This window comes from Hyla sarda, chromosome 6 (genome assembly GCF_029499605.1).
Source record: "Hyla sarda isolate aHylSar1 chromosome 6, aHylSar1.hap1, whole genome shotgun sequence".
In the NCBI taxonomy this organism is placed as follows: Eukaryota; Metazoa; Chordata; class Amphibia; order Anura; family Hylidae; genus Hyla; species Hyla sarda.
Window position 1 is genome coordinate 65551611 of NC_079194.1, and position 27037 is coordinate 65578647.

General features: G+C 43.6%; 1 protein-coding gene across 1 annotated transcript in view; it reads right to left on the reverse strand.

Annotated features, from left to right (window-relative positions):
• TNRC6B (trinucleotide repeat containing adaptor 6B) overlaps window positions 1-26692 on the reverse strand; it is a 151588-nt gene extending 124896 nt beyond the window's left edge. The window contains exons 1-3 of the mRNA XM_056524012.1: window positions 26491-26692; window positions 17361-17446; window positions 11406-11501 (exon numbers count right to left, since the gene is read on the reverse strand). Coding sequence (XP_056379987.1) covers window positions 11406-11440 — 35 coding nt within the window. The 5' untranslated portion in view covers window positions 11441-11501; window positions 17361-17446; window positions 26491-26692. The remainder of the gene's footprint in view (window positions 1-11405; window positions 11502-17360; window positions 17447-26490) is intronic.
• Window positions 26693-27037: the final 345 nt, after the last annotated feature.

Consider the following 27037-nt stretch of genomic DNA (forward strand, 5'->3'; position numbering starts at 1 on the left):
AAGAAAACCATTTCCTCTGTAGTATTCAGCAGCTAAGTAGTACTGGAAGGATTACAATTTTTTCATAGAACTAATTTACAAATCTGTTTAACTTTCTGGCACCAGTTGATTTAAGAAAAATAAATAAATAAAAAAAATAAAAAGTTTTCCAATGGAGTACCCCTTCAATATACTTTCGCACTACAGCAATGTTTCCCAACCAGGGTGCATCCAGCTGTTGCAAAACTACAGCCTTTGGCTGTCCGGGTATGCTGGCAGGTGTAGTTTTGCAACAGTTGCAAAATGGTGGCACTCACCACTCGAAGATCTTCTGAATAAAGTGCTTTTATTAAAACGCCATGGCAGTAACACAGAGGTAGTGCCCTTCTTCCAGCTAGAAGCAAAATGGGTTGCAAAACTGCCATTGCCTGTACCTCTGTCTTACTACCAAGGAGTTTTAATAAAAGCCTTTCATACAGAATATATTCAAGTGGTGAGTGTCACATTATTCATTCGTTTCTATGGATTATTAACAGGTATGAATGCTGGAATGCCAGGATCCATCACACTAAGGAAACCAATGGGGGTCATTGACAAATAACTTGGTCCATTGGGTTCTGCCATGTTGACAGGAAGGATAGTTTTTTTTCCCTGCATGGTGTGCTAATTTCTTTGTCAAAAATGTTGGAATTTTTGCAACATAGGCTAAAGGCTTGTTCACACTGCTGTAATGGGGGGGAGGAAATCGCCCTGTGTGTCCAGAAGTTCTGTTCTGCATCCTCCGTGCAGTGCCAGGGTGCCGGGAGGACGACCATCACTGAAGTCCGAACTGCACCTTACACCCCCCCGCAACGAGGTTCATAGTTGCTGTCCCTTTGCTCTTACCCTCTGTAAACCCTTCAGATACTGTCCCCTCTGGTCATCTAAACGATTTTACAAATAATTGTTAGTTTGCAGACCTAGTGGAAAATAAGCGCCGATTCTTATCAATATGGATCCGCTAGGGAAATTCAGCAAGGAGTTCCTCACCAAATTTCCTCAGTGTGTATACTGGTTACAATCCCCACTGACTACTATGACATACCAAAGCCTGAACTGTACTGACCTGCATACCAGAGCACACGTGACCTCCATATGCCTCACAGCTTTTTGCAGCCTTAGCCCTTCTATTGACTGCACTGACAGTAATGCCAGATAAAGGGCTTTACAATAACATAACCAGAATTTTAGAAAATTTTAGTTCGAAAGCGACAAAATTGAAGACTTCCCCCACCACATACAAACAGAGTCTGGCTCACCACAACATTATAGTAGACTGCACTTTAATTCTGACATTACATGGGTTAAGCCCGTGAAGAATATGTTTAAGTAACTCAAAAATATCATGTCTGCCAAACAAGATTACACGCCTGAGCGCCCTCCAATCTGCCAGGGATGGGAAATGCCCGATGCTCCCAGGAAGGCTGTTAATTACAATATACAAAGAGTCACATGTTCTGCACAGAGGATTTAACCCACTCATTGTGGCGTTCCTGACAGTCTTATTCCACCAGAGGACACAAAGTATACTAGATTTATAGGGACAGAACGTTGATCCAGGAATTTATTCTGATGCCATATTTGGAGTCGGGAAGGAATTTTTACCTCTAGTATGAGGATTTTTTACCTTCCTCTGGATCAACTCAGTAGGAACTCATTAGGGTTATAGGTTGAACTAGATGGACTCTGGTCTTTTTTCAACTGTATGAACTATGTTTCTATGTTACTAAAGTGCACAGTGAAAGAAGATCATGTTTGTGAGGTGGATAAAGATTTTAACACATCTTCTAACTCTTATATAACATTGGCAACCATACAATATGTCATACGTCAAATGTAAAAAAAATTCACAACATTTGGAAAATTGGATTAAAACTAAATAAACTGCAATAATTCCACAGCCACTCCAGTGCTCGTGCCAGGCCAGCTTTGATGATAGCAATGACTGGCTTTACGTGCCGTACACGCTAGAAGAGACCGCTGAGGCCAGCGATTGGTTGCAGCATTATAAGAGCAGAGTAACCTTCAGGGGCTGCAGGCACCATTGAATAGCTGTTGGGTATAAAAGCAAATTGTAGCTTTCCAGGAGCTGATGTTATTTCCAAACTTGTGAAAACTTTTTTTGTTCTCAGCCAAATGCCAAGGAGGCGGGGCCAATCTGCTAAAGTGCCGCAGTCTGGCAAACTCCTTACTTGCTCTCACTTCCCAGCCCCTCGTTGATTAAAGGCTTACTCCGCCCCTAGACATCTTATCCCCTTTCCAAAGGATAAGGGATAAGATGTCAGATCGCGGGGGTCCCGTCGCTGGGGACCCCCGGGATCTCGGCTGCAGCACCCACCTGTTGCGGCTTCCGTAAACGCTGGAGGCTTCGGCTCTCGACCACGGCGACGTGAGATCGTGACGACACGACTCCACCCCTGTGTGACGTCACGCCCCACCCCTCAATGCAAGTCTATGGGAGGGAGCGCGACAGCCGTTACGCCCCCTTCCATAGACTTGCATTGAGGGGGTGTGACGTCACACAGGAGTGGAGTCGTGACGTCACGATCTCACGTCACCGTGGTAGTGAGGCGTTCGGATAAGAGCCTCCAGCGCTGCCGGAAGCCGCAACAAGTGGATGCTGCCGCAGAAATCCCGGGGGTCCCCAGCGGCAGGACCCCCGCGATCCAACATCTTATCCCCTATCCTTTCGATAGGGGATAAGATGTCTAGGGGCGGAGTACCCCTTTAATTTATAGAGCCCTGAAAGCCAATCATGGAGGGTCTTGAAGGCGAGGGCAAACATGGAGATGTATCAGGATGTGGCACCTCCTTGACATCTGGCTGAGATATGGCGGTTTTGGTAACCACCATCAGCTTCAGGAAAAGTACAGTTTGGTTTTATACCCTAAAAGATATCGAACAGTGTCGGCAGCTCAGAGCAGCAAATACAGCTGACAGATTCCCTTAAACAATTTTTTCCACCAGAGTACCCCTTTAACCCCTTAAGGACCAAGCCCATTTTCACCTTAAGGACCAGAGCGTTTTTTGCACATCTGACCACTGTCACTTTAAGCATTAATAACTCTGGAATGCTTTTACTTATGAATTTGATTCAGAGATTGTTTTTTCATGACATATTCTACTTTAACATAGCAGTAAAATTTTGTCGATGCTTGCATCATTTCTTCCAAAATTTCATTCAATTCCAAAATTTCATGAAAAATTAGAAAATTTTGCAATTTTCGAACTTTGAAACTCTGCTTATAAGGAACATAGACATACCAAATAAATTATATATTGATTCCCATATACAATATGTCTACTTTATATTTGCATCATAAAGTTGACATGTTTTTACTTTTGGAAGACACCAGAGGGCTTCAAAGTTCAGCAGAAATTTTCTAATTTTTCACAACATTTTCTAAATCTGAATTTTTCAGGTACCAGTTCAGTTTTGAAGTTGATTTGAAGGACCTTCATATTAGAAATACCCCATAAATTACCCCATTATAAAAACTGCACCCCACAAAGTATTCAAAATGACATTCAGTAAGTGTGTTAACCCTTTAGGTGTTTCACAGGAATAGCAGGAAAGTGAAGGAGAACATTCAAAATCTGCATTTTTTACTCTCGCATGTTCTTGTGGACCCAGTTTTAGAATTTATATAAGTGGTAAAAGGAGAGAAATCCCCCCAAAATTTGTAACCCAATTTCTCTCGAGTAAGGAAATACCTCATATGTGTATGTCAGGTGTTCGGCGGACGCAGTAGAGGGCTCAGAAGGGAAGGAGAAACAATGGGATTTTGGAGAGTGAATTTTTCTGAAATTGTTTTTGGGGGGCATGTCGCATTTAGGAACCTCTATGGTGCCAGAACAGCAAAAAATAAATCCAGGTGGCAAACTATTATGGAAACTACACCCCTCAAGGCACGTAATAAGGGTTCCAGTGAGCCTTAACACCCCACAGGTGTTTCACGACTTTTCGTTAAATTCGGATGTGTAAATACATTATTTTTTTTTTCACTAAAATGTTGGTCTCCCGCCAAATTTTACATTTTTACAAGGGGTAATAGGAGAAAAAGCCCGACCCCCCAAAAAAATGTGTTAGGCAATTTCTTCTGAGTACGGAAATACCCCATATGTGGCCCTAAACTGTTGCCTTGAAATACGACAGGGCTTCGAAGTAAGAGAGCGCCATGTGCATTTGAGGACTAAATAAGGGATTTGCATAAGGACGGAACTGGATGCAAGAATTACACTTGCCTCTGATACCAAAAATACCCTATGGCAGTGTTTCCCAAACAGGGTGCCTCCAGCTATTGCAAAACTTCCAGCATGCCTGGAAAGTCAATCGCTGTCCGGTAATACTGGGAGTTGTCTTGCAACAGCTGAAGGCTCCGTTTTAGAAACAGTGTCATACGAGAATTTTTTTTTTTTTTGGGGGGGGGTGACTGTGTAGGGGTGTGTGTGTGTGTATGTAGCGTTTTACTTTCTATTTTGTGTAATGTAGTGTAGTATAGTGTTTTTAGGGTACACTGACACGGCCGGGGTCTACAGTGAGCTTCCCGCTGGGAGTTTGAGCTGCGGCGGAAAACTTGCTGCATCTCAAACTTGTAGCAAGAAGCTCGCTGTAGACCCCGGCCGTGTGAATGTACCCTGTACATTCACATGGGGGGGTGCTCAAACCTCCAGCTGTTGCAAAACTACCACTACCAGCATGCCCTTTGGCTGTCCGTGCATGCTGGGGGTTGAAGTTATGCAACAGCTGGAGGCACACTGGTTGCAAAACACTGAGTTTGTTACTTAGTGTTTCCCAAAAAGGGTGCCTCCAGCTGTTTCAAAACTACAACTCCCAGCATGCACGGACAGTCAAAAGACATGCTGGGAGTTAGTTTTGCAACATCTGGAGGGTCCCAGTTTGGTGACCACTGTGCAGTGGTGTCCAAGCTGTAGCCCTCCAGATGTTGCAAAACTTCAACTCCAAGCATGCCCAGACTGTCAAGGCATTCTGGGAGTTGTAGTTCTGCAACATCTGAAGGGCAAGATGTTACAGAACTACAACTCCCAGCATGCCCGGACTGTCTGGGCATGCTGGGAGTTGTAGTTTTGCAACATCTGGAAGGGCTACAGTTTGGATACCACTGAACAGTGGTCTCCAAACTGTGGGCCTCCAGATGTTGCAAAACTACAACTCCCAGCATGCCCAGACAGCCTTTAGAGGCCTGTGGAAAATGAAAGAAGCGATCTGATTGGCTGCTATGGGCAACTGCACCACTCTTCCTCTGCACAGGTTTTGATAAATCTCCCCCTACATTGTTTATCCAAATCACTATGCACCGCCAATGATGTATACATGTGTATGTTTTCCCTTTAAGGAACTCGTCTTTCTCAGATTCTTGACCACATTTTGAACATGACCAGAGGGATTTTTGTCATCTGAACTACTAGAAGGTTAATGATGTCTTCAGCCTGGGCAATCCTAGGAGCAGTGGGTCTTAGAGGCTAAAGGAAGACAGCTGTGTGTTCTCAGTGATTCTATGAAACAATGAGCATAATTACATTTTAGGGGGGGGGGGGGGGGGGGGGGGGGGGGGGACCTTTTTCATTTTGATCTGAACCAAAAACTATGCTGTGAAAAAGCTAATGTAAGCAGAATAAATACAATAAAGCAGGTTCTTAGGTACCTGACCCGAGTGTGTAAATCCTTGTCAATAGGACGTCAATGATTCTTGCCTGTAATGTATTACATGCCGGGTACTCTATCAAAGACCAAACAAAAACACTCCAAAATAAATCGAAATGTGCATTAGTGAAACGTGATCATTTTGTTTAAACATTTATATTTGTGAAATGTATTTAACATTGATATTTTTATAAAATATTTCAAATTAGGGTCAAAATGATCAGCTACTAAATAAAACTAAATATCGGCCTTATCAGTCAGGTGGTGAACCCCATAATGTTCATGATCTATAAATGCCGCTCACAGCAATATTCACTGTTACAATAATGACTGCTGCAGTAGGCAATGCAAATCAGATTTTTTGCAATGATTCTTCAAACCTCCAATTGGTTATTGTGATTGGTTGAGTATAAAGCGTCCATAAAAGGACCCTCCGGCAATTAAAGATACAAATTCACAGATTGATGGGACCATAGAACAAATGGCTACTATACTTACCCCTCTCCCATGCAGGTCCTGCTTCTCTGCTGCTCTTCAGCCTTCTTCGGAGATAAGAACTCTGAACAGGACCTGCCCTCTCAGCCAATCACTGAGGCACTGGTGTCCTGTCTGGGCCAGTAGTACACTGAGCAGGCAGGTCCATTCTAATATCTCTTCTTCAAAGCAGCTGCAGACTGAAGACAAGAGCAGTGGAGAGACAGAACGTGCGGGGAAACTGGGGGTAGATATACAGTGAAACCCCAACTTACGATGGCCCCGACATACGATCATTTCAACATACGATGGCCTCTCAGAGGCCATCGCATGTTGAAGGCAGCATCAACATACGATGCTTTTGTATGTCGGGGCCATCGCATAAACGGCTATCCTGCTTCAGCTGTCACCGGATAGCCGTTTACGGTGCCCCGTGTGGTCCGCTGACGATCACTTACCTGTCCTCGGGGCTCCGTTGCGTCCTCTTCGGGATCCCCTGCATCGTCGGCATCACGTCGCTGTGCACGCAGTCCAGTCATCCAATAGGAGCGGCCTGCATAGCGACGTGATGGCGGCGGCGGAGAGCGCGGATGCCGGGGAAGCAGAGGCCTTGCAGGAGCGTCGGGGACACCACGGGGATGCGGAGACGGCGATGGAGGGAGACATCCAAGGCAGTGGTGACGGTCCGGAGCGGCGGGGACAGGTGAGTACAACTTCCTCTACCAGTGGTCTTCAACCTGCGGACCTCCAGATGTTGCAAAACTGCAACTCCCAGCATGCCGGGACAGCCGTTGACTGTCCGGGCATGCTGGGTGTTGTAGTTTTGCAACATCTGGAGGTCTGGAGGTTGTAGACCACTGTCCTATACGTTACATTACACGGATCCCTCAACATACGATGGTTTCAACAAACGATGGTCCATTTGGAACAGATTACCATCGTATGTTGAGGGACCACTGTATATATATGTGGACACTTGATTCTCTGGTCTGCTTATTTATGCAGTTTGCATAACTCCCACTGACTTTAATAGGAATTGTGTAAACAATGTAACACTGCGAGCTATGCAGTTTATGTAACTTCCACTCTTGTTTGCATGAAACTGTCAGCTCAGATTTTGGTAGCTCTCTTACCACTTCTGGTCAGGCAAGTGGGCTGGAGGAGGTTGGGGGGGGGGGGGCCCTCAATCTCCAGATAGGTGCAGGTCCAAAAGGTGTGATACGAATCTATCAGACTTTTTTTTATGTAAACTGAGGATACACCAAAAACACCCCGGTAAGGCCTCCTTCACACATAGCTATGCTATGTATGGTCTTTGGCTTGTAAAAAAAAATTCATTTTTATTTAACGCTAGAAAAACACACTTTAATTTTTATAAAGAAGCCTACCGGAAAAATACTAGAAAAAATAGTTTACACACTAAAATGCTCAAATAGAGTGAAAAAGACCATCATAAAAAGCCCTGTATGAAGTACATTTTTTTAAAAAACATTTTAGACTGTTAAATAACATTATGTAAATTTAAAAAAATTATAATGAAGAATTCTGTTAAAAATGCTGAAAAAAATTAAAAATAAAAATAAAAAAATGCTGGGGTTGGATTGGTCACCCAGGGATGTGGAAATTGTATCGCCCGTCGCCCGGGACATGCAGTTCTGGGTGCCGAGCAGGTGAATTCTTCAGGCATTTAGTCCTGCTTCGGGCAAGCATAGCTAAATACGTGAGGAATTCACATATAATGGGCCCCCTCACTAAACTCCTATAGACTGCAGCTGTATGTTGGAGCCTATAGCGAGCTGCGCAGGACGTCCACTCATCACGCGCACCTCCGTCAGCAACATAAACAACCCCAGAGCCCCTATCAGAGCGCACATGGGACGGAGGACAGGTAATAGCAGGGGATCAGAGGGGGAGGGGGGTTTTGGTGAATGAGTAAATGATGTGCCTAAGGAGGGGAGGGGGCTGAAATATAATGGCACGGGGGGGCTAAAATATAATGGCACAGGAGAATAATATGGCACAGGAGAGGCTCAAGGGCGGAAAGATGTGGCACAGGGAGTGATAATAAAAGGGGGGGGGGGGGGGTGAACTGGCACAGGATGGTAGAAGCCACATTTCTAATGCTGATACTAGTACTACGTTGTGCATTGACGACGTGCAACGCATGCAGTACAGTGTCACCAAACCATGCAATGGCATCACCATAAAAAATTTGAAAGGCTCTGACTTAGGGGGTATAATTGTCCACCTGATGGGGGTCATATCTATCTGAGGCCTGTCTACCTACTGGAGGAGCTCTACCTAATGGGGATCATTGCTATCTGGGGCTCTGTCTGGGAACCGTACCTTTTTACCAACTGGGGGGACATATATATCTGGGGCCCTATTTACATACCAGGGGAGCCCTACATGCCTGCTTACCTGATGAGGGGACGTACCTACCTGAAGAGGGAACTACCTACTTAACGGGGCGGACTTACTTATCAGAGACCCTATCCACGTAATGGGGTGACATACTGGTCTGCCTATTAAGTTTCTATTAATTCTATTAAGACCTTATTTACAGATTATTTTGGTTGAAATTATATTATGTACCAGGACAAGTGGATTGTCATGAGGGACAAGTAGATTTTGCTCAGTTTTAGTCCCTTGGACAAGTACTGTATATACTCTAGTATAAGCCGAGTGTTTCAGCACGATTTTTCTTGCTGAAAATGCCCCCCTTGGCTTATACTTGAGTGAACTCTCCGCCTGTCAATCCCTTCTCAGTGGTCTTCAACCTGCGGACCTCCAGGTGATGCAAAACTACAACTCCCAGCATTCCCGGACAGCCATCGGCTGGGAGTTGTAGTTTTGAAACCTCTGGAGGTCCGCAGGTTGAAGACCACTGCGGCCTTCGTCATCATCCAGACCCCCCCTTTAGTTTTCTACTCACCTCCCCTTGGTGGGAAGGAAGGGTGAGCAGGTCATCTATGCCGCAGGGACCGTTCGGTGGGGAGGGTTAGCCGTTCCAGGCTGTCCATCTTCACCGGGAGGCCCTCTTCTCCGCGCCCCGGACTAGTGATGTTGCCTTGACGACGACGCACAGGGACAACGTCACTAGTCCGGGGCGCGGAGAAGAGGGACAGCCCGGTGAAGATGGACAGCCCGGAATGACTAACCCTCCCCACCGGACGGTCCCTGCAGCATAGATGGCCCGGATCAGCTCACCCTTCCTTCCCACCGAGGGGAGGAGAGTAGAAAACTAAAGGGGGTGTCTGGATGATGACGAAGGCCACAGTGATCTTCAACCTGCGGACCTCCAGGGGTTTTAAAACTACAACTCCCAGCATGCCCGGACAGCTGATGACGGGGATCTGGATGATGACATCGGGGGGGATGATGTATCTCCCACCGTAGGATTATAGTCGAGTCAATAACTTTTCCTGGGTTTTTGGGGTGAAATTAGGGGCCTCGGCTTATACTTTAGTATATACGGTAGTTTTTTGTTTTTTTAATTTCCACACCCCTGCTGGTCGATATTGTTAATCCATATTTTAAGCCAAAACCAGGAGTAAAACTGACTCGACAGAAAACAATACTAAAATGGAAAGATTTTCACCTTTTTCTGTGCTATAGACTTATTTCTGTTTTCAGCTTACAATAACAGATTCAAAATACTGACCGAAATAATGCGTGTGATAGGGGCCTAAGACAGATTTGTCCTTGTGTCATTCTCTTTCACTGTGCACATGATCGTGCATTTTTTTCCCAAGCCATTAAATCAGCTTACGCTTTAACCCCTCAATGACCGGGTCTGTTATTGCCTTAAAGGACAACGGTCACCCGTTCACCCGCACTATAACCTGATAACACCTGGTTATAGTGCGGGTGAACAGGAGACCGATGCGGGGTCTTGGACTGCTATACCCACCTGCAGTCTGGAACCCCGATCCTTCAAAGGTCCCCCTCTTTCAGCGCTGACTTGCGCTCTGGAGGTGGGCCCGGCGGCTAGTTTAAATATTCATAAGGGCCGGTCACGTGAGCGCTCGTGCCTTTCTATTCTTTTTTTTCCTTTCAATGGCAATCTGTGGTCAAAGCATAACTGGGTAAAAAAAACTCTGACAGGTAATAGCAAAATTTTTGATTTTTGGGGGTACAAGGCTCCCACAATCCTAAAATAGCAGCACACTAAGCTGGACTGTTTATTTCTGATCCTTGCTGTTCGAATCAGAGTAAAAGTCTATGGTGGAGATTAGAGATGAGCGAACTTACAGTAAATTCGATCCGTCACGAACTTCTCGGCTCGGCAGTTGATGACTTATCCTGCATAAATTAATTAGTTCAGCTTTCAGGTGCTCCCGTGGGCTGGAAAAGGTGGATACAGTCCAAGGAAAGAGTCTCCTAGGACTGTATCCACCTTTTCCAGCCCACGGGAGCACCTGAAAGCTGAACTAATTTATGCAGGATAAGTCATCAACTGCTGAGCCAAGAAGTTCGCTCATCTCTAGTGGAGATTTATCAAAACCTGTGCAGAGGAAAAGTTGCCCATAACAACCAATCAGATCATTTCTTTCATTTTTAACAAGGCCTTTGCAAAATGAAATAAGCGATCTGATTGGTTGCTATGGGCAACTGGACAACTTTTCCTTTGCACAGATTTTGATAAATCTCCCCCTATGGATTTTCAGTCAATCCACCACCATTATCAGGACGGTGATAATTACAAACACAGTGCTCAGTCCAGGGCTGGTGACCGTCATTTTAGGATTTTATGATGCAGGTTTCAAAATAAACTAAATGGCTGAATCCTGCACAGTATACTGTACGTCAGAATACACCCTTAAACAGTGACAGGTATGAAGTTTTTTTTGTTTTGTTTTTTATTATTTGAGACAGATAAACTTCTTAGATTAACTATTTAGGTTCATGTGGATACCTTATAGATGTAGGTTTTGTGTGCATATGTAACGTATGCACAAGAAAATATATCTTATACCAAATATTTGCTTTATTTTCTTGTGGATTTTTATGTGAACTTCTGTTCTTGGAGCAACCAAGCTCATGCGCTTACACATGGGTGCTAAGTAACAACTTGCTCCTAGAGATGTCGCTGCAGACCTGCACCACCTGCCAACGACAGTGAGCAGCAGTTAAAGGGTTAAGGAACAATTCATAACTTTTCCAAATTGCTATATTTCGTCATTTGCCTATTAAAAGATTTTGCTCCTTATCTTGTGCAAACCACCGAACAGCTCCATGCACTGACCTTGGGACAGCTTTCCTTAAGTGTTTCTCCCTCATTCGTCTGCATGGGAAAGTAAAATGGTGTGCAAAATGGTCAAGAATCACACGCAGGTATATTCTAGAAGTAGAAAGATAAAAAATAGGTTATCGTTGGGTGAATCACGTACAATGGTTACAACTACACTGCATGCAAAGGTAAATTATTTTGTGCATAAATTTACACAAAATCAATATGAATTGTGCATAAATACATATTAACTAACATTTAGGGCCATTGCAGGGCATGACTTTTGACAGATTGCTCATATAATGTAGGAGGCCGAATTAAATGAGATATAGTAGTTTCACCCTAAGTGCTTATCCAGATCAGCACAGGCGCCGCTGAAGATCATTTATATGGTCAGAAAATTACAGGACAGACAAACAGTGACATTGACCACATCTATTGTTCCTTACTATTGAAACAGTCTGCAAGTTATGCAATGCTGGCTAAATGTAAAGGTTACCTCAAGTGTGCCGGCTGACTGGCCTATACCGCCTCTCAGACTATAGGTGAGGCGACTAAAATGTTAAAATGTTGGTAGAGCACCAAACAGTCTAATTTGTATACTAACATGAACCTGTGTTCATTTCTAAAAATCCTATGTAGTGTTGTGGGACTGATCACATACCTTTTTAGGTTTTATTGATGTGTGGATAAGTGTGGGTTCACACCACGTTTTCCAAGTACGTTTCCCGTATACGTTTTCATTATTGAAAATGTATGGAACCGTATTCAAAGCCGTATACATAGACAAATAATTGAAAACTGGATGCACCCGGTTGCGTACGGTTTGCTTGCAATACGGTTTTCTCCCGAACTCAAAACTGTACTTGACCACAGTTTTGTCTCCGGTTTAAAAACTGTACTACAACCCCATACGTGTTTTGTTTTTGTTTTTTTAAACATGGATGTCAATGGGAAACGCACATGTATACGGTTCCATACGGGAAACCGTATACGGTTTTTACTTTGAACATGCGCATCCTAAAGTCCCCACCCAAGACCCTTCCCATTAAAAATGGACAACATTTTCAAAAACGTATGTTTGTTTTGTTTTTTTGTTATAAAAACAGACGGAACTGTATGCACTTTTATAAACATTATACAGTTTACTTTTTCCCATACTGTTCCATCCGTTTTTTTGCCATACGGTTTTCTTTAGAAAAACTGATTGAAAACAGTATGGCAAAAACGTGATGTGAACCCAACCTTACATCTGTGCAGTATGCACTCCCATAGCTTCCTTCTGACATCATCAGCAGGATCTTGTGAGACTGATTTTGTGAGAATGAAGTGATGGGAGTGTATACTGCATGGATATAAGTTATGCCTGCCCCTGACCAATAAGCCCACCCATACCTCCAGCGCATCATAATTATGTACGCTCATCTGACGAATACCCCAGAGCAGGGTTTCCCAACCAGGGTGCCTCCAGCTGTGGCAAAACTACAACTCCCAGCATGCCCAGACAGCCTTTAGCTTTCCTGACATGCTGGGAGTTGTAGTTTTGTCACAGCTGGAGGCACCCTGGTTGGGAAACACAGCCCCAGGGAGAAAAAAAAAAAAAAAGAGAAAAAACACCAGGCTGGTACGATAGCAGTAATTAAAGGGATTGTCCTATTAAGAAAAATAGGTCTATACTGATGCATTATATGAAACTAAACATTAGTATTGAGATATAAAATCCTAATACTAATCCCCGATGTGCCAGTTTTACTTTGATAACTTGGTTACAACCCCGAGAGGGGTCACATGCGCTCAGTTCAACTGCAGTCTCCTAAAGGTAATAACAGTTGGTCTCTGCTGGATATATAACCAAGGGGGATTGTGGGAAAATGTGTGCACTCTGTTGCCTGGAAACAGCAGGGTCAGAGCCCAGAGGAACCAGGAAGTGATCAGATCTATGGGGGTCAAGAACAGTACAGGAATGTCTGATATTTATATATTACATAAAAAGCACATTTATACTCCGTTACATATATGTATGTGGTACACATCTGATTTTACCAACTTTGCTTATTATGACAATCCCTTTAACCGGTTGCCATCTAAGGAGGAGTCGGCTCGTCCTACAACGGCAAGCGGTGTATGGCGCAGGCTCCTGACTCGAGCCAGCTCCATACCGGCCGGCCCGCAGCTGATTCTTTTGGCTTGGGGCTGCCGTTAACAGCCGAAATGCGGCCAGCTATTAACCCTTTAAAGGCCACTGTGGAGGTAGCAGGAGGGCTTACCTCTGCTCCTACGCTGGTCCCGGCTCTGTGATTAATAGAGCCTGGCTGGAACAGGCTTTATCAATCGAGCGCAGAGCACACAGATCAGTGTGGTTCTATGGAACCACATTGATCTGTTTGAGGAATCTACTGATTCCTCCTAAGGGGACTAAAAGTGTAAAGAAAAAAAAATTTAAAAAATGTTTAAAAAAACACCCATTAACCACTTCCATATTCAAAGTTTATATCATCCCCCTTTTCCCAAATTCCATATAAAAAAAATATGTAAACATAGTAAAAATAAACCTGTGGTATTGCCGCGTGCGCAGATGTCTGAACTATAAAAATATAATGTTAATTAAACCATACGGTCAATCGTATTTACGTATAAAAATACCAAAATTTGATATTTTTGGTCACTTTGTATACCGTAATTTTTTTTCTTTTTTTTATAAAAGGCGATCAAAAAGTTCCATCAAAACAAAAATGGTACCGATAAAAACTTGAGCCCTCACACATTCCCGTATACAGAAAATGTTTTCTTTTTAAAGTTATAGGGGTCAGAAAATGCTAATTTTCAACATACAAATTTTGGTACATGTAGTTATAATTTTTTTTTAGGTGGTAAAATAAAAGCTATATAAATTAGATATTCTTGTAACCGTATGGACCTATAGAATAAAGATCAGTTGTCATTTTTACCAAAAGGTAGTAGAATTGGAAGCCCCAAGTGTTACAAAATGGCATTTTAATTTATTTTGCCCCACAAATATTTTTTCTCTGATTTTGCCGTAGATTTTGTAGTGAAAGGATTGATGTCATTACAAAGTAAAATTGATGGCGAAAAATAAATAAATAAAATTAAAAAAAGGGTCTGTAGGTGCAAAATTGAAAGTGTTATGATTTTTAGTGTTAGAAGGTGAGGAGTAAATAAGAAAAGTGCAAAAATGAAAAAAATGGCCCGGTCCTTAAGGGGTTAGGTCAGGTCCTGTATGCTACCCTATCTAGAGGTGGCACAGATTTGGGACTCTACATTGTTTGACGGTGTAACTGGGTAAGATGTCATCCAATGTGTGGGCGGTAGAGGCAAAACTCATAGCCTCGCTCTATGAGGAGAAAACACATAAAATGCAACTTTTCAGCTTCCCATGCTGCCTTTTTCAAGAATAGATATTGTGACCCAGAAAGTAGTAAATATGTGATATTATACTAAATCTAGGGCTGGGCGGTATATATACACCGGTTCATACAGAATACCGAAATTTTTGTGCTGCATGATATGAATTTTATCCCATACCGCAATAGTGGTTTGGCCCCTCCCCCTCGGGAAGGAATGAATTATCAGCCCAGCGCTGCACTGTCCCCACATCGGGGAACTAATCATATGTGACCCGCGAGCGCTGTTCTCCCCCCCCCCCCCCCAATTAATTATTAGCCCAGCGCTGCGCTGTCCCCATCGGGGTACTACTCACATGTCACCCGCAAGCGCTGCCCTCCTCGTCCTCCTGTTTGTTGCGGCCGCCGGCGCTGACACTCTATACCAGTGGTCTTCAACCTCTAGATGTTGCAAAACTACAACTCCCAGCATGCCCGGACAGCCAACGGCTGTCCTGGAGCACACTAAGAAGCTGGCTTCTTACATTACAGTGGGCTCAGCCTATCACCGGTCGAGGCGGAACATTGCTGCGGCCGATGATAGGCTGACGGCTGTCTGACGTTCACATCCCCAGGAAGAGCGTAAGGCCGATGTAGGAACATGTGTTAAAGTTTATTTTTGTTTACCTTTTGCAGCCTGGGCATAGGGATACAGTATAGAGTGTCAGCGCCAGCGGCCGCAACAAACAGGAGGCCGAGGAGGGCAGCGCTTGCGGGTGACGTGAGTAGTACCCCGATGGGGACAGCGCTGGGCTTATAATTAATTGGGGGGAGGGAATACCGTTATATACCATGGAATCGCCATAAGTTACAAAAATACCGTGATACACATATTTGGCCATACCGCCCAGCCCCAACTAAATCTATTCTAGTAATTTCCAGAGGCTGGTCTTAACCCCTTAAGGACTCAGCCCATTTTGGCCTTAAGGACTCAGACAATTTAATTTTTACGTTTTCATTTTTTCCTCCTCGCCTTCTAAAAATCATAACTCTTTTATATTTTCATCCACAGACTAGTATGAGGGCTTGTTTTTTGCGCGACCAGTTGTCCTTTGTAATGACATAACTCATATCATAAAATGTATGGCGCAACCAAAAAACACTTTTTGTGGGGAAATTAAAAAGAAAAACGCAATTTTGCAAATTTTGGAAGGTTTCGTTTTCACGCCGTACAATTTACGGTAAAAATGACATGTGTTCTTTATTCTGAGGGTCAATACGATTAAAATGATACCCATTATTACATACTTTTCTATTATTGTTGTGCTTTAAAAAAATTACAAACTTTTTAACCAAATTAGGACGTTTATAATCCCTTTATTTTGATGACCTCTGACTTTTTTATTTTTCCGTATAAGCGGCGGTATGAGGGCTCATTTTTTGCGCCATGATCTGTACTTTTTTTGATACCACATTTGCATATAAAAAACTTAATACATTTTTTATAATTTTTTTTATAAAATGTATGAAAAAAGTAGCAATTTTGGACTTTTTTTTTACGTTCACGCCGTTCACCGTACGGGATCATTAACATTTTATTTTAATAGTTCGGACATTTACGCACGTGGCGATACCAAATATGTCTATTAAATTTATTTTTTTACGCTTTTTGGGGGGTAAAATAGGAAAAAACGGACGTTTTACTTTTTTATTGGGAAAGGGGATTTTTCACTTTTTTTTTAAACATTTTTTTTTACACTTGAATAGTCCCCATAGGGGACTATTCATAGCAATACCATGATTGCTAATACTGATCTGTTCTATGTATAGGACATAGAACAGATCAGTGTTATCGGTCATCTTCTGCTCTGGTCTGCTCGATCTCAGACCAGAGCAGAAGACGCCGTGAGCCGGAAGCAGGAAGGTGAGGGGATCTCCGTGCGGCGTTCTGAATGATCGGATCCCCGCAGCAGCGCTGCGGGCGATCCGATCGTTCATTGAAATAGCGCACTGCCGCAGATGCCGGGATCTGTATTGATCCCGGCACCTGAGGGGTTAATGGCGGACGCCCGCGAGATTGCGGGCGTCGGCCATTGCCAGCGGGTCCCTGGCTGCGATCAGCAGCCGGGATCAGCCGTGCATGACACTGGCATCGCTCCGATGCCCGCGGTTATGCACAGGATGTAAATGTACGTCCTGGTGCGTTAAGTACATTTACGTCCTGAGTCCTTAAGGGGTTAAAGTATGCACATTATGGAGAACTGAAAATCTGCCATAGAGGGTAAGGGGTGGTCTTTTGGAGAGGTTTTCATTGCATCTTTCTCTCTCATTATATATATATATGTGTGTATGTGTGTGTGTATGTGTGTGTGTGTGTGTGTGTGAGAGAGAATGCCATGTATACATCACACACATATACAAATATATATATACACATACACACATATTCAAAAAACATGTATTTTGTGAGGATTTTGAATAAATCATGTTATGTTGCAAAGTTAAAAAAAGCAGAGAGTCTGCTGGAAATCTTTCATTATCAAAAAAAAGTCCATTGAAGCTGTTAACACTATGTAGGGCTGAATGGTTTTGCTGATGCACCCGGTGGGGTGTGAATGCGTGATCGTACCTTTCACAAGCTCTGTGTGTGTGACAACAGCCAGTAAGGTGTCAAACCCTGGGTAGAGTCAGTGTACAGAGTAAGAGACAAAAGACCTGCGAATAGAAAGAAAAACAGAGATAAGCAATGTTACAGAATCAAGCTTCTGACCTGCTAGAACCAGGAACATGACCTCAAACCTGCTGCAATATGCAGAAACTGCACAAGCTGAATATTCTGCAGAACCAACTCATCCATACACTAGATATCCTGTTATCCTAAACGCACAATATGTACAACCGGCTGTAATGGTAAGTAATACTGCAGTGCGAGCGTTTAGAGCTCCGTATTAAAGAGTCCTAAATCAATACATCACCAGGAAATAGATCTTGGGTCAGTGTTGCACAAGTTGTCTACAATGTATTTGTCAGCATCAGGGCTGCAAATCCTGGTCTGACTGCAAGTTTGATGACCTGAATAAAGAGCAACATGAAGACCTATAAAGCTGTGAGGCCGGGTTCACATGGGTGCAACTTAAGTGCAATGTCCACTCCGCTGCAGCAGAGTCCCATTGATTTTAATGGGATTTTACTGCACTGTTTACATGACAAGATTTCTGCCCCAGATGTTCAGATTTGGGCATCCACAGAAAGAATAGTCAAGTTCTTCTGCGGAACCTGCAAGGAAATACATTGCAGTCTATGAGACTGCGCATATCTGAGTGGTCCTAACACCCGCAGGTTAGTCAAATGTGCGGAATGTCCACACTTGTTTTCCATGCGGACATTCTGCACATTTTCCAACCGTGTGAGCATGGCCTTAGTTTTCTATGGGAGATAGAAAAACATTTTTTATAAAAAAAAAAGAAGAAAAAAGCAAAAAAAAAACAATGTATTTCAAATTGCCTTTTTTCTGATGTTCCCCCACTCCTTCAATACAAATACTTAAAGTCACTTGAATGAATGCCTGGAAAAAGCAAGCAACAAAACACAGCAAAAATAAACACTCCTACTAAAACCCACCTTTAAAAAAATAATAAATAATAATAAAAAAATAAAAAAAGCAACAAAAGTTACATCTTGGAAGTGCAAGATCACCCGCCCAGAATTTATATTCAGAACACCGGCTGTGCTAAAGCTGTGGTGATCATGCCCTCATGTCTATTGGAGGGGGCCTGATGCCCCCCGCCCACGATCAGACATCTTATCCCCCATCTTACCCCCTCCTTTGGATAGGGGGTAAGATGCCCAGGGGTGGAGTACCCCTTTAAAGGAGAACTCCAGAAGATAAAAATTGCCCCCCATACTGGTGGCAGTAAAAAAATAATCACCAGCCGAGTCGGGACTTCACTGCGGCCGGTGATTGGCTGAGCGCAGTATGACTCGCCGACCACCGGCAACCAGGAAGAGGATCGCGGCGGAGACCGGAGACGGTTACCGGAGGCCCCGGGGGAGCGGAGGAAGGTATGTACATCTTTTATTTTTTTACTGCCGGCAGTATGGGGGACAATTTTTATATTCTGGAGTTCTCCTTTAAGCTAGTGCGTAACTAGAGCTGACTTTTTTTTTCCTTAAAAAGTTTATCCGTTTATTTCTGGGAATACTGGATGCCAACATTTCTCAACTGCTAAAGCAGTATTTGCCTCCAGCTGTTGCAATACTACAACTCCCAGCATAACCGGACAGCCAAGGGCTGGGAGTTGTAGTTTTACAACAGCTGGAGGCACTCCGGTTGGGAAACAATGTGCTAAAGGGTAGATCACAAGGGTCAGATCTGCTAAGGAAGACAAATACGCACCAAGGGAGAGATTTATCAAACCTGTGCCGATGTAAAATTGCCTATAGCAACCAGATAACTTTTTAAAAATGGAAGAAGCAATCTGATTGGTTACTGTGGGCAACTTTTCCTCTGCACAGGTTTTAATAAATTTCCCCTCAAATCTTAAAAAAAAAAAAAAAAAATCTTTTAATTTACAAGAATTTTAGAATTCAATTTAAAAAAAGCTAAATCTCTATAGATGTAGATTGATGCAGTCACTTTGTTGTGAAACGTCCAAAGACGCTATAAAATTATTTATTAAGAAAACTCAGTGATCTGTCTGGCACGTTGCTGACTGTTCACATCAATGAACCCATGGACAAAAGATCAGCCATGTTGTTGCCTTTCAAAAAAAATACACCTTTGTGAGAATAGCATGATGAGAGTGTGAACAGGGCGCTATAGGACCCTTGCCCTTAACCTCTTGGGGACGCAAAGCGTATGCATCCCCGATGCCTAAGTCATTCAGCAGGCATCCCGTGACAATGCCTGGGGGGGGGGGGGATCCTGAGAACCGCCCATTGTCAGCGATCGCCGCAAATTGCCGATCAATTCAGACCAGCGATTTGTGGGGATTCCGGGCTGATCGGGTCTCTGATGACCCAATAGCCTGAAAAATAGGGATGATCAGAGCTGTCAGAGGGATGATTCTTCTCCCCCCCCCAATAAAAATGAGAAAAGTCTGGTACGGCACGATTTCTAAAATGGAGCCTCCAGCTGTTGCAAAACAACAACTCCGAGTATTGCCAGACAGCCGTTCACTGTCTAGGCATGCTGGGAGTTTTGCAACAGCTGGAGGTACCCTGTTTGGGAAACACTGCCGTAGGGTAATTTTGGTATCTGAGGCAAGTGTAATTCTTACATCCGGGTCGGTCCCTATGCAAATCCCTAATTTAGTCCTCAAATGCGCATGGAGCTCTCACTTCGGAGCTCTGTCGTATTTCAAGGCAACAGTTTAGTTCCACATATGGGGTATTTCCGTACTTGGAAGAAATTGTCTAACAAATTTTAGTGGTCTTTTTCTCCTTTTACCCCTTATGAAAAGGTAAAGTTGGGGTCTACACCAGCATGTCATTGTAAAAAAAATGTAATGTTTTACACAAACATGCTGTTGTTGCCCCATACTTTTCATTTTCACAAGAAGTAAAAGGAAAAAAATTGTTACGCAATTTCTCCTGAGTACGGAAATACCCCATTTGTGGATATAAAATGCTCTGCGGGCGCACAACAAGGCTCAGGAGTGAGAGCGCACCATGTACATTTGAAGCAATTTGCACAGGGGTGGCTGATCGTTACAGCGGTTCTGACAAACGGAAAAAAAAAAAAAAAAACACCCACATGTGACCCCATTTTGTAAACTACACCCCTCACGGAATGTAAAAAGGGTAAAGTGAGCCTTAACACCCCACAGGTGTTTGAAGAATTTTCGTTAAAGTAGGATGTGAAAATGAAAATTTTCTCACTAAAATGCTGGTGTTACCCCAAAATTTTCATTTTTACAAAGGGTAATAGGAAAAGAGCCCCCCCCCCCTCAATTTGTAATAAGGGGTGCAGTGAGCATTTACACACCAAAGGTGTCTGACAGATTTATTCAACAGTGGTCCATGAAAAATAACTTTTTAATTTGCACAGCCCATTGTTCCAAAGATCTGTCAAAGGTCTTAATGAGTGTAAAAAGTTAAGATTTTGAATTTTCTCCTTCACTTTGCTGCTATTCCTGGGAAACATCCAAAGGGTTAACACACTTACTGAATGTCATTTTGTATACTTTGAGGGGTGCAGTTTTTATAATGGGGTCATTTGTGGGGTATTTCTAATATGAAGACCCCTCAAATCCACTTCAAACCTGAACTGGTCCCTGAAAAATTCTGATGTTGAAAATTTTGTTAACAATTGGAAAATTGCTGATATACTTTGAAGCCCTCTGGTGTCTTCCAAAAGTAAAAACATGTCAATTTTATGATGCAAACATAAAGAAGACATATTGTATATGTGAATCAATATATTATTTATTTGGAATTTCTATTTTCCTTACAAGCAGAGAGTTTCAAAGTTCGAAAAATGCCAAATTTTCAAATTTTTCATCAGATTTTAGAAAAAAATGTTCCCAAGAAATGATGCAAGTATCAACAAAATGTTACCACTACAGTAAGATAAAGTTAGTATGTTAGTACCACTAAGGGCGGGTTCACACCATGATTTTTCTATACAGTTTTTGGATACGTTTTATTTTTTAAAAACTGTATGCAACCGTACAGCAAACCGTGGCCATAGACTTTCCATTCAAAACTGTATGCACCATATTGTATACGGTTGTCTCCGTTTTTCTAACCACACGTTTTTGTATGTGTGTACGGTTCCATTCGGTTTTTACCATCCGGTTTTTGACTTTGCACAGTTTTTTTTTCTTGGAATTTCAATCAAACAAGTGAAACTTTACTCATAATGGAGTGAAAAGTTCAAAACGTATAAGTTTTTTTTCTTAAAAAACGCATGCAACCGGACATCATTTTTCAAACCGTATACAGATAAAACTTTGTACACACGTTTTGAGGAATCCTGTTTTTTATCAAAAACCTGATAAACTGTATTGCAAAAACGTGGTGTGAACCCACCCTAACATATGTCACGAGAAAACAATCTCAGAATCAGAATGAAAAGTAAAAGCATTCCAGAGTTATTAATGCTTAATTAAAGTGACAGTGGTCAGATGTGCAAACATTTTCCGTGACTGCTGGGTCACGGCCACTTGCGAGTCACAACATAACCCCCGCTCGCTTACACGAGTTGAAAAATCCCACCAACTTTAACAGAGTCCATCTAATTTCTGTCTGCTGCCCATTTTGCAGGATTTGACCGGACCTCAAATTTTTTTTGCATTCAGCATTTTTCTGTCCGCTCAAATCCCGCTTAAGGGTACGTTCACACAAGCGGATCCACAGCGTACTTTACGCTGCGGATCCGCCGCTGAAGGACCCTCTGTATTCTGCCTTCACATGTGCCTGCTCGGAGCGGCAATACACTGCTACGTGCGGACACACTGAAACGATGTGCGAATCACAGCGCATGCGCGATGTAGACGCACACATCGCGGCCACTCCCCTTGCTCTATGAGCTGGGCCGAGAGCTGCAACAAAGTGAGAGTATAATGCGCATGCGTGCGGCGACTCGCACATCGCTATGTGTCTGCTCGTAGTGGCGCACATGTAAAGGAAGCATACAGAGGGTCAGTCAGCGCTCGTCTGAACACACCCTCTGGTGGAATTTTTTTTTAATGAAGCGGTGCCGGAAAGTTAAACAGATTTGTAAATGACTTGTATTAAAAAATCTTAATCCTTTCAGTACTTTTAGCAGCTGTATGCTACAGAGAAAAATCTTTCCCCATAGCAAACCTATGATACTCTGGACAGTTCCTGACAAAGACAGAGGTGTCAGCAGAGAGCACCGTGGACAACACAAAAAAGAAATTCAAAAAGTAGCATACAGCTGCTAAAAAGTACTAAAAGGATTAAAAGGATGTTTAAATATAAGTAATATACAAATCTGTTTAACTTTCTGGCCCCAGTTCATTTAAAAAAAAAAAGTTTTCCACCGGAGTACCACTTTAAGGCTACATTCACATCTGTCAAACAGATTGTAAAACCAGATGCTTAAGGGCCCATTCGTATGGCGAAGTTTCCATTTGGAATCTGGCAGAAAAATTCAGTTACATTGTTTTCAATGGAATTCTGCGGTATTGTACACACAGAAAGTCAAATGTTGTCTTTCTGCGGAAAACCATTCAGAAATGCATTGCCGTCTATAGAGACTGCGCATTTCCCAGCAGACCTAGCGCCTGTTGCCCTTGGAATGTCAGGCCAAAAATGTTGTCAAGTATAAGGATCCTTAAAATTGCATGCTTAAAAAAAATACAAAATAAAAAGATGCCTCTAAAAATCCCGTCTACCTGTCTGATGTTCGTTTGTTTTCCCACTTCCTGCGACACCTCCAACCAGGGTGCCTCCAGCTGTTGCAAAACTACAATTCCCATTGGCTGTCCGGGCATGCTGGGAGTTGTAGTTTTGCAACTGCTGGAGGCACCCTGGTTGGGAAACACTGACAAGCAGTAATGGTAACAAAAAATAAATAAATAAAATAAAAATAAAGGTCAACCACAATTTTCCACCCGGATAAAAATCGGAAAAAACTAAATGGCCTAAGGCCGGGTTTACACCACGTTTTTGCAATACAGTTCCCGTATAATTTTCAATTTGAAAACCGTACAGAACCGTATTGAAAACCATATGCATTGTCTCTATTGAAAACCGTATGCCAAAAGATGCATCCGGTTGTGTCCGTTTTGCATCCTGTACGGTTTTGTCAGTTTTTTTCCCCTTACCCAAAACCGTAGCCTACCACGGTTTTTGGTCCAGGTGAAAAACCGTTCTAAACTGTATTTTAATTTTAATTTTATTTTTAACATGGGAGTCGACGGGAACCGTACAGAACAGTGTCCCTCATTTACTATTCTAAATCCGACTTGTTTTGTCGGGTTTTTTTGGCGCATCTTTGTCTGCGACATGTCGCAGACATCGTGCGCCAGTCTGTGACACGATGCGACATTTTTTCCCGACGGACCCGATGTGGATTCTCCCAGACCCGAAAAAGGGGCGTAACCCGACATTTCTGAGCTTTCCCACGTATTTATAAAGGTTTCCAACCCGAATTTGTTGTATTGTTGTGGATTTTTTCCCGACAACTCAGAGGAGTTGGAAACCAAAACCAACAAAACCCACGTGCGACAAACAGGATGCGACATAATAATAAATACCAGGGGAAAAAAGCAGTCGGGTAAGAAATCAAGATAGACTTACAACCCGATTTTCTTAGTAAATGAGGGCCAAAGTGTGTGCATACGGTTCCATATGGTTTTTGACTTTGCACAGTTTTTTTCCCCTTGGAATGTCAATCAAACAAGTGAAACTTTATTCATAATGGAGTAAAAAGTTTAAAAAACAGATGCAACCGGACATCATTTTACAAAGCGTATACTGATTAAAATTTGTACACACCATTTTGATATGGTTTAGTCAGGTTTTGAGGAATCTATTTTTCATCGAAAACCTGATACGGGAAGTGTATTGCAAAAACGTGGTGTGAATGCAGCCTTAGGGTATGTGCACACTACGGAATTCCCGCGATGTGAACTTAACAGTGTGAATGGGTCACCGCGAGACCCGTTCACACTGCGGAATTTCAGCAATTTCGGACAATTGCGCCGCTGAAATTGTTCCGCGCAAAGAAAGTGTTCATGTTCATTCTTTGCGCGGAAGTCCGCGAGCACTGCATAGCCATCAATGGTGACGGCGCAGTGCCGCGCAGTCCTACTACCGCAGCCACCGGCTGCCAGTCTGAATCTCCGCTCGCTGAATTCAGCAGGCGGAGATTTCATTCACACACTGTAGTGTGAACATACCCTTAGTTTGTATTCCCACTTCCAGCAACCTCTCCAACCGGGGTGCCTGTAGCTGTTGCAAAACTACAACTCCCAGCATGCCTTGACAACCAAAAGGTGTGCAATAGAGATGAGCGAACTTACAGTAAATTTGATTCGTCACGAACTTCTCGGCTCGGCAGTTGATGACTTTTCCTGCGTAAATGAGTTCAGCTTTCAGGTGCTCCGGTGTGCTGGAAAAGGTGGATACATTCCTAAGAAAGAGTCTCCTAGGACTGTATCCACCTTTTCCAGCCCACGGGAGCACCTGAAAGTTGAACTAATTTACGCAGGAAAAGTCATCAACTGCCGAGCCGAGAAGTTCGTGACGAATCGAATTTACTGTAAGTTCGCTCATCTCTAGTGTGCACAGAGCAGCATTTCCCCACCAGTGTGCCTCCAGCTGTTGCAAAACTACAACTCCCAGCATGCCCGGACAGCCGAAGGCTGTCCGGGCATGCTGGGAGTTGTAGTTTTGCAACTGCTGGAGGCACACTGGTGGGGAAACACTGACAAACAGTAAGGGTAAAAAATAAAAGGTCAACCACAGTTTTCCACTGCGGCGTCCATCGCTGTGACGCGACATCACTGTCAGTGGCCGCCGCACAGTGACAGCTCAGGACGCCGCCGGAGCCAGTAGTAGAGCGGACCCCATGAACAGGTAATTATAAAACAGGGGATGGGGGAGGCAATGGGGCAGCGGCGGTGGTTGGACTCAGGACAGGAGAGAAGCGGGTGGCGGTCTCTGGCCCCACAAAAGCCGCTGCACTTCATTGATTTAAAGCGCCCGCATTATAGGCAAGGTAATTGCAGATACCGATGACTTAGAAATTCGTGAATACTAGAGATGAGCGAACTTATAGTAAATTCGATTCGTCACGAACTTCTCAGCTCGGCAGTTGATGACTTTTCCTGCGTAAATTAGTTCAGTTTTCCGGTGCTCCGGTGGGCTGGAAAAGGTGGATACAGTCCTAGGAAAGAGTCTCCTAGGACTGTATCCACCTTTTCCAGCCCATCGGAGCACCTGAAAGCTGAACTAATTTATGCAGGAAAAGTCATCAACTGCCGAGCCGAGAAGTTCATGACGAATCAAATTTACTGTAAGTTCGCTCATCTCTTATGTCATACTTTAATTTATATATAACTTTTTTTTTTTCTATCATGATTTAAACTAAACGGAACAGAAGAATAAGTAAAATAAATTCTGTACTGGAGCCTGAACATGAATGTGAACTTGGCCAGTGCAGTGTTCCCCAACCAGCTGCTACAAACACCACAACTCCCATGGGCATGCTGGGAGCTGTAGTTCTGCAGGGTTGGGAGACCGCGGCCTAAGCTGCAATCTTATAAAAACTGGAAAAAACACATAGTAGAGAAAATAAAACAGCCTGCTAAGGGTTTGTTCACACAGGACTGAAATGCTGCAGAATTGTTGCAGATTTTGACCTCTATATTAAAAGTTAAAACGCAACAAACCCGCAGCATTTCATTGCCGTGTGAACATGAACTGAGGAAATCATAAAATGTGGCAAATAGTAATATCAGGATTGAACATGGATACCTGAGGGGCTACTGACAGAAAATGGGAGCAAAAATGACTGAATACACTACAGGCAACCGATATCTTATCTCTACATAATAAAACGCTGCAGCACGAAGCCGCACAATGTGAACAGGCCGTAGAATATGTCAGCGAATGCGGTAGCAAGCCACAGGTCATGCACCTCACACTCTCACGGCAGCCGTAGGCCTTGAGCAGCCATAACCGCTCCACAGCGCCCCATACAAAGCACAGGCAGGCGGGTACATGACGGCGGCGAGCAGCCATGGACCCTCACACACAGCCAAGCCCCAGTCATTCCCTCTCACCGGTCTCCCCGGTAACTCCCACCTCCGCCAACTCCGCGCTCCCCTGCCTGACTGCACCACAGCCCGCTCCGCCCTCTGGCAACAACACCACAACATGACTCGACACGAACACGCCCCTTCGCTTCCGCCATTGGACGAAAACGGCGCGAGTTCGCCATCTGATTGGCCGTGAGGGCTGTCAATCTCAGAGCCCCGCCTTATTTTTACTCCTGGCGCCTTATTGGGCCGGCAGAGGACACGCCTTTCCGGGCGGCGCGTTGGGCGTGCTGGCGTCATGACGCTGCGGCGTCTGCGGACCAAGCCTCGGTTTTTACGCTGTTACTGCGGGAATGAAGTCACTTCGGGAGGGTTGTGTGCAGCCAATAGGTGGCCTCGTCTAATGCGGCTCCATAGCGGTCACCATGACGAGCGGCCGGGGCCGCGGTTTTTCATGTCTAATAATGTGTTCTGGTCTCGTTCACACGTGGGCGGATTTTTATTTTATTTTTATCTACGTAGGTCCTAGGTGTTGTGTGGGATGACGTTAAAATTCGTTACGGTGACGTCA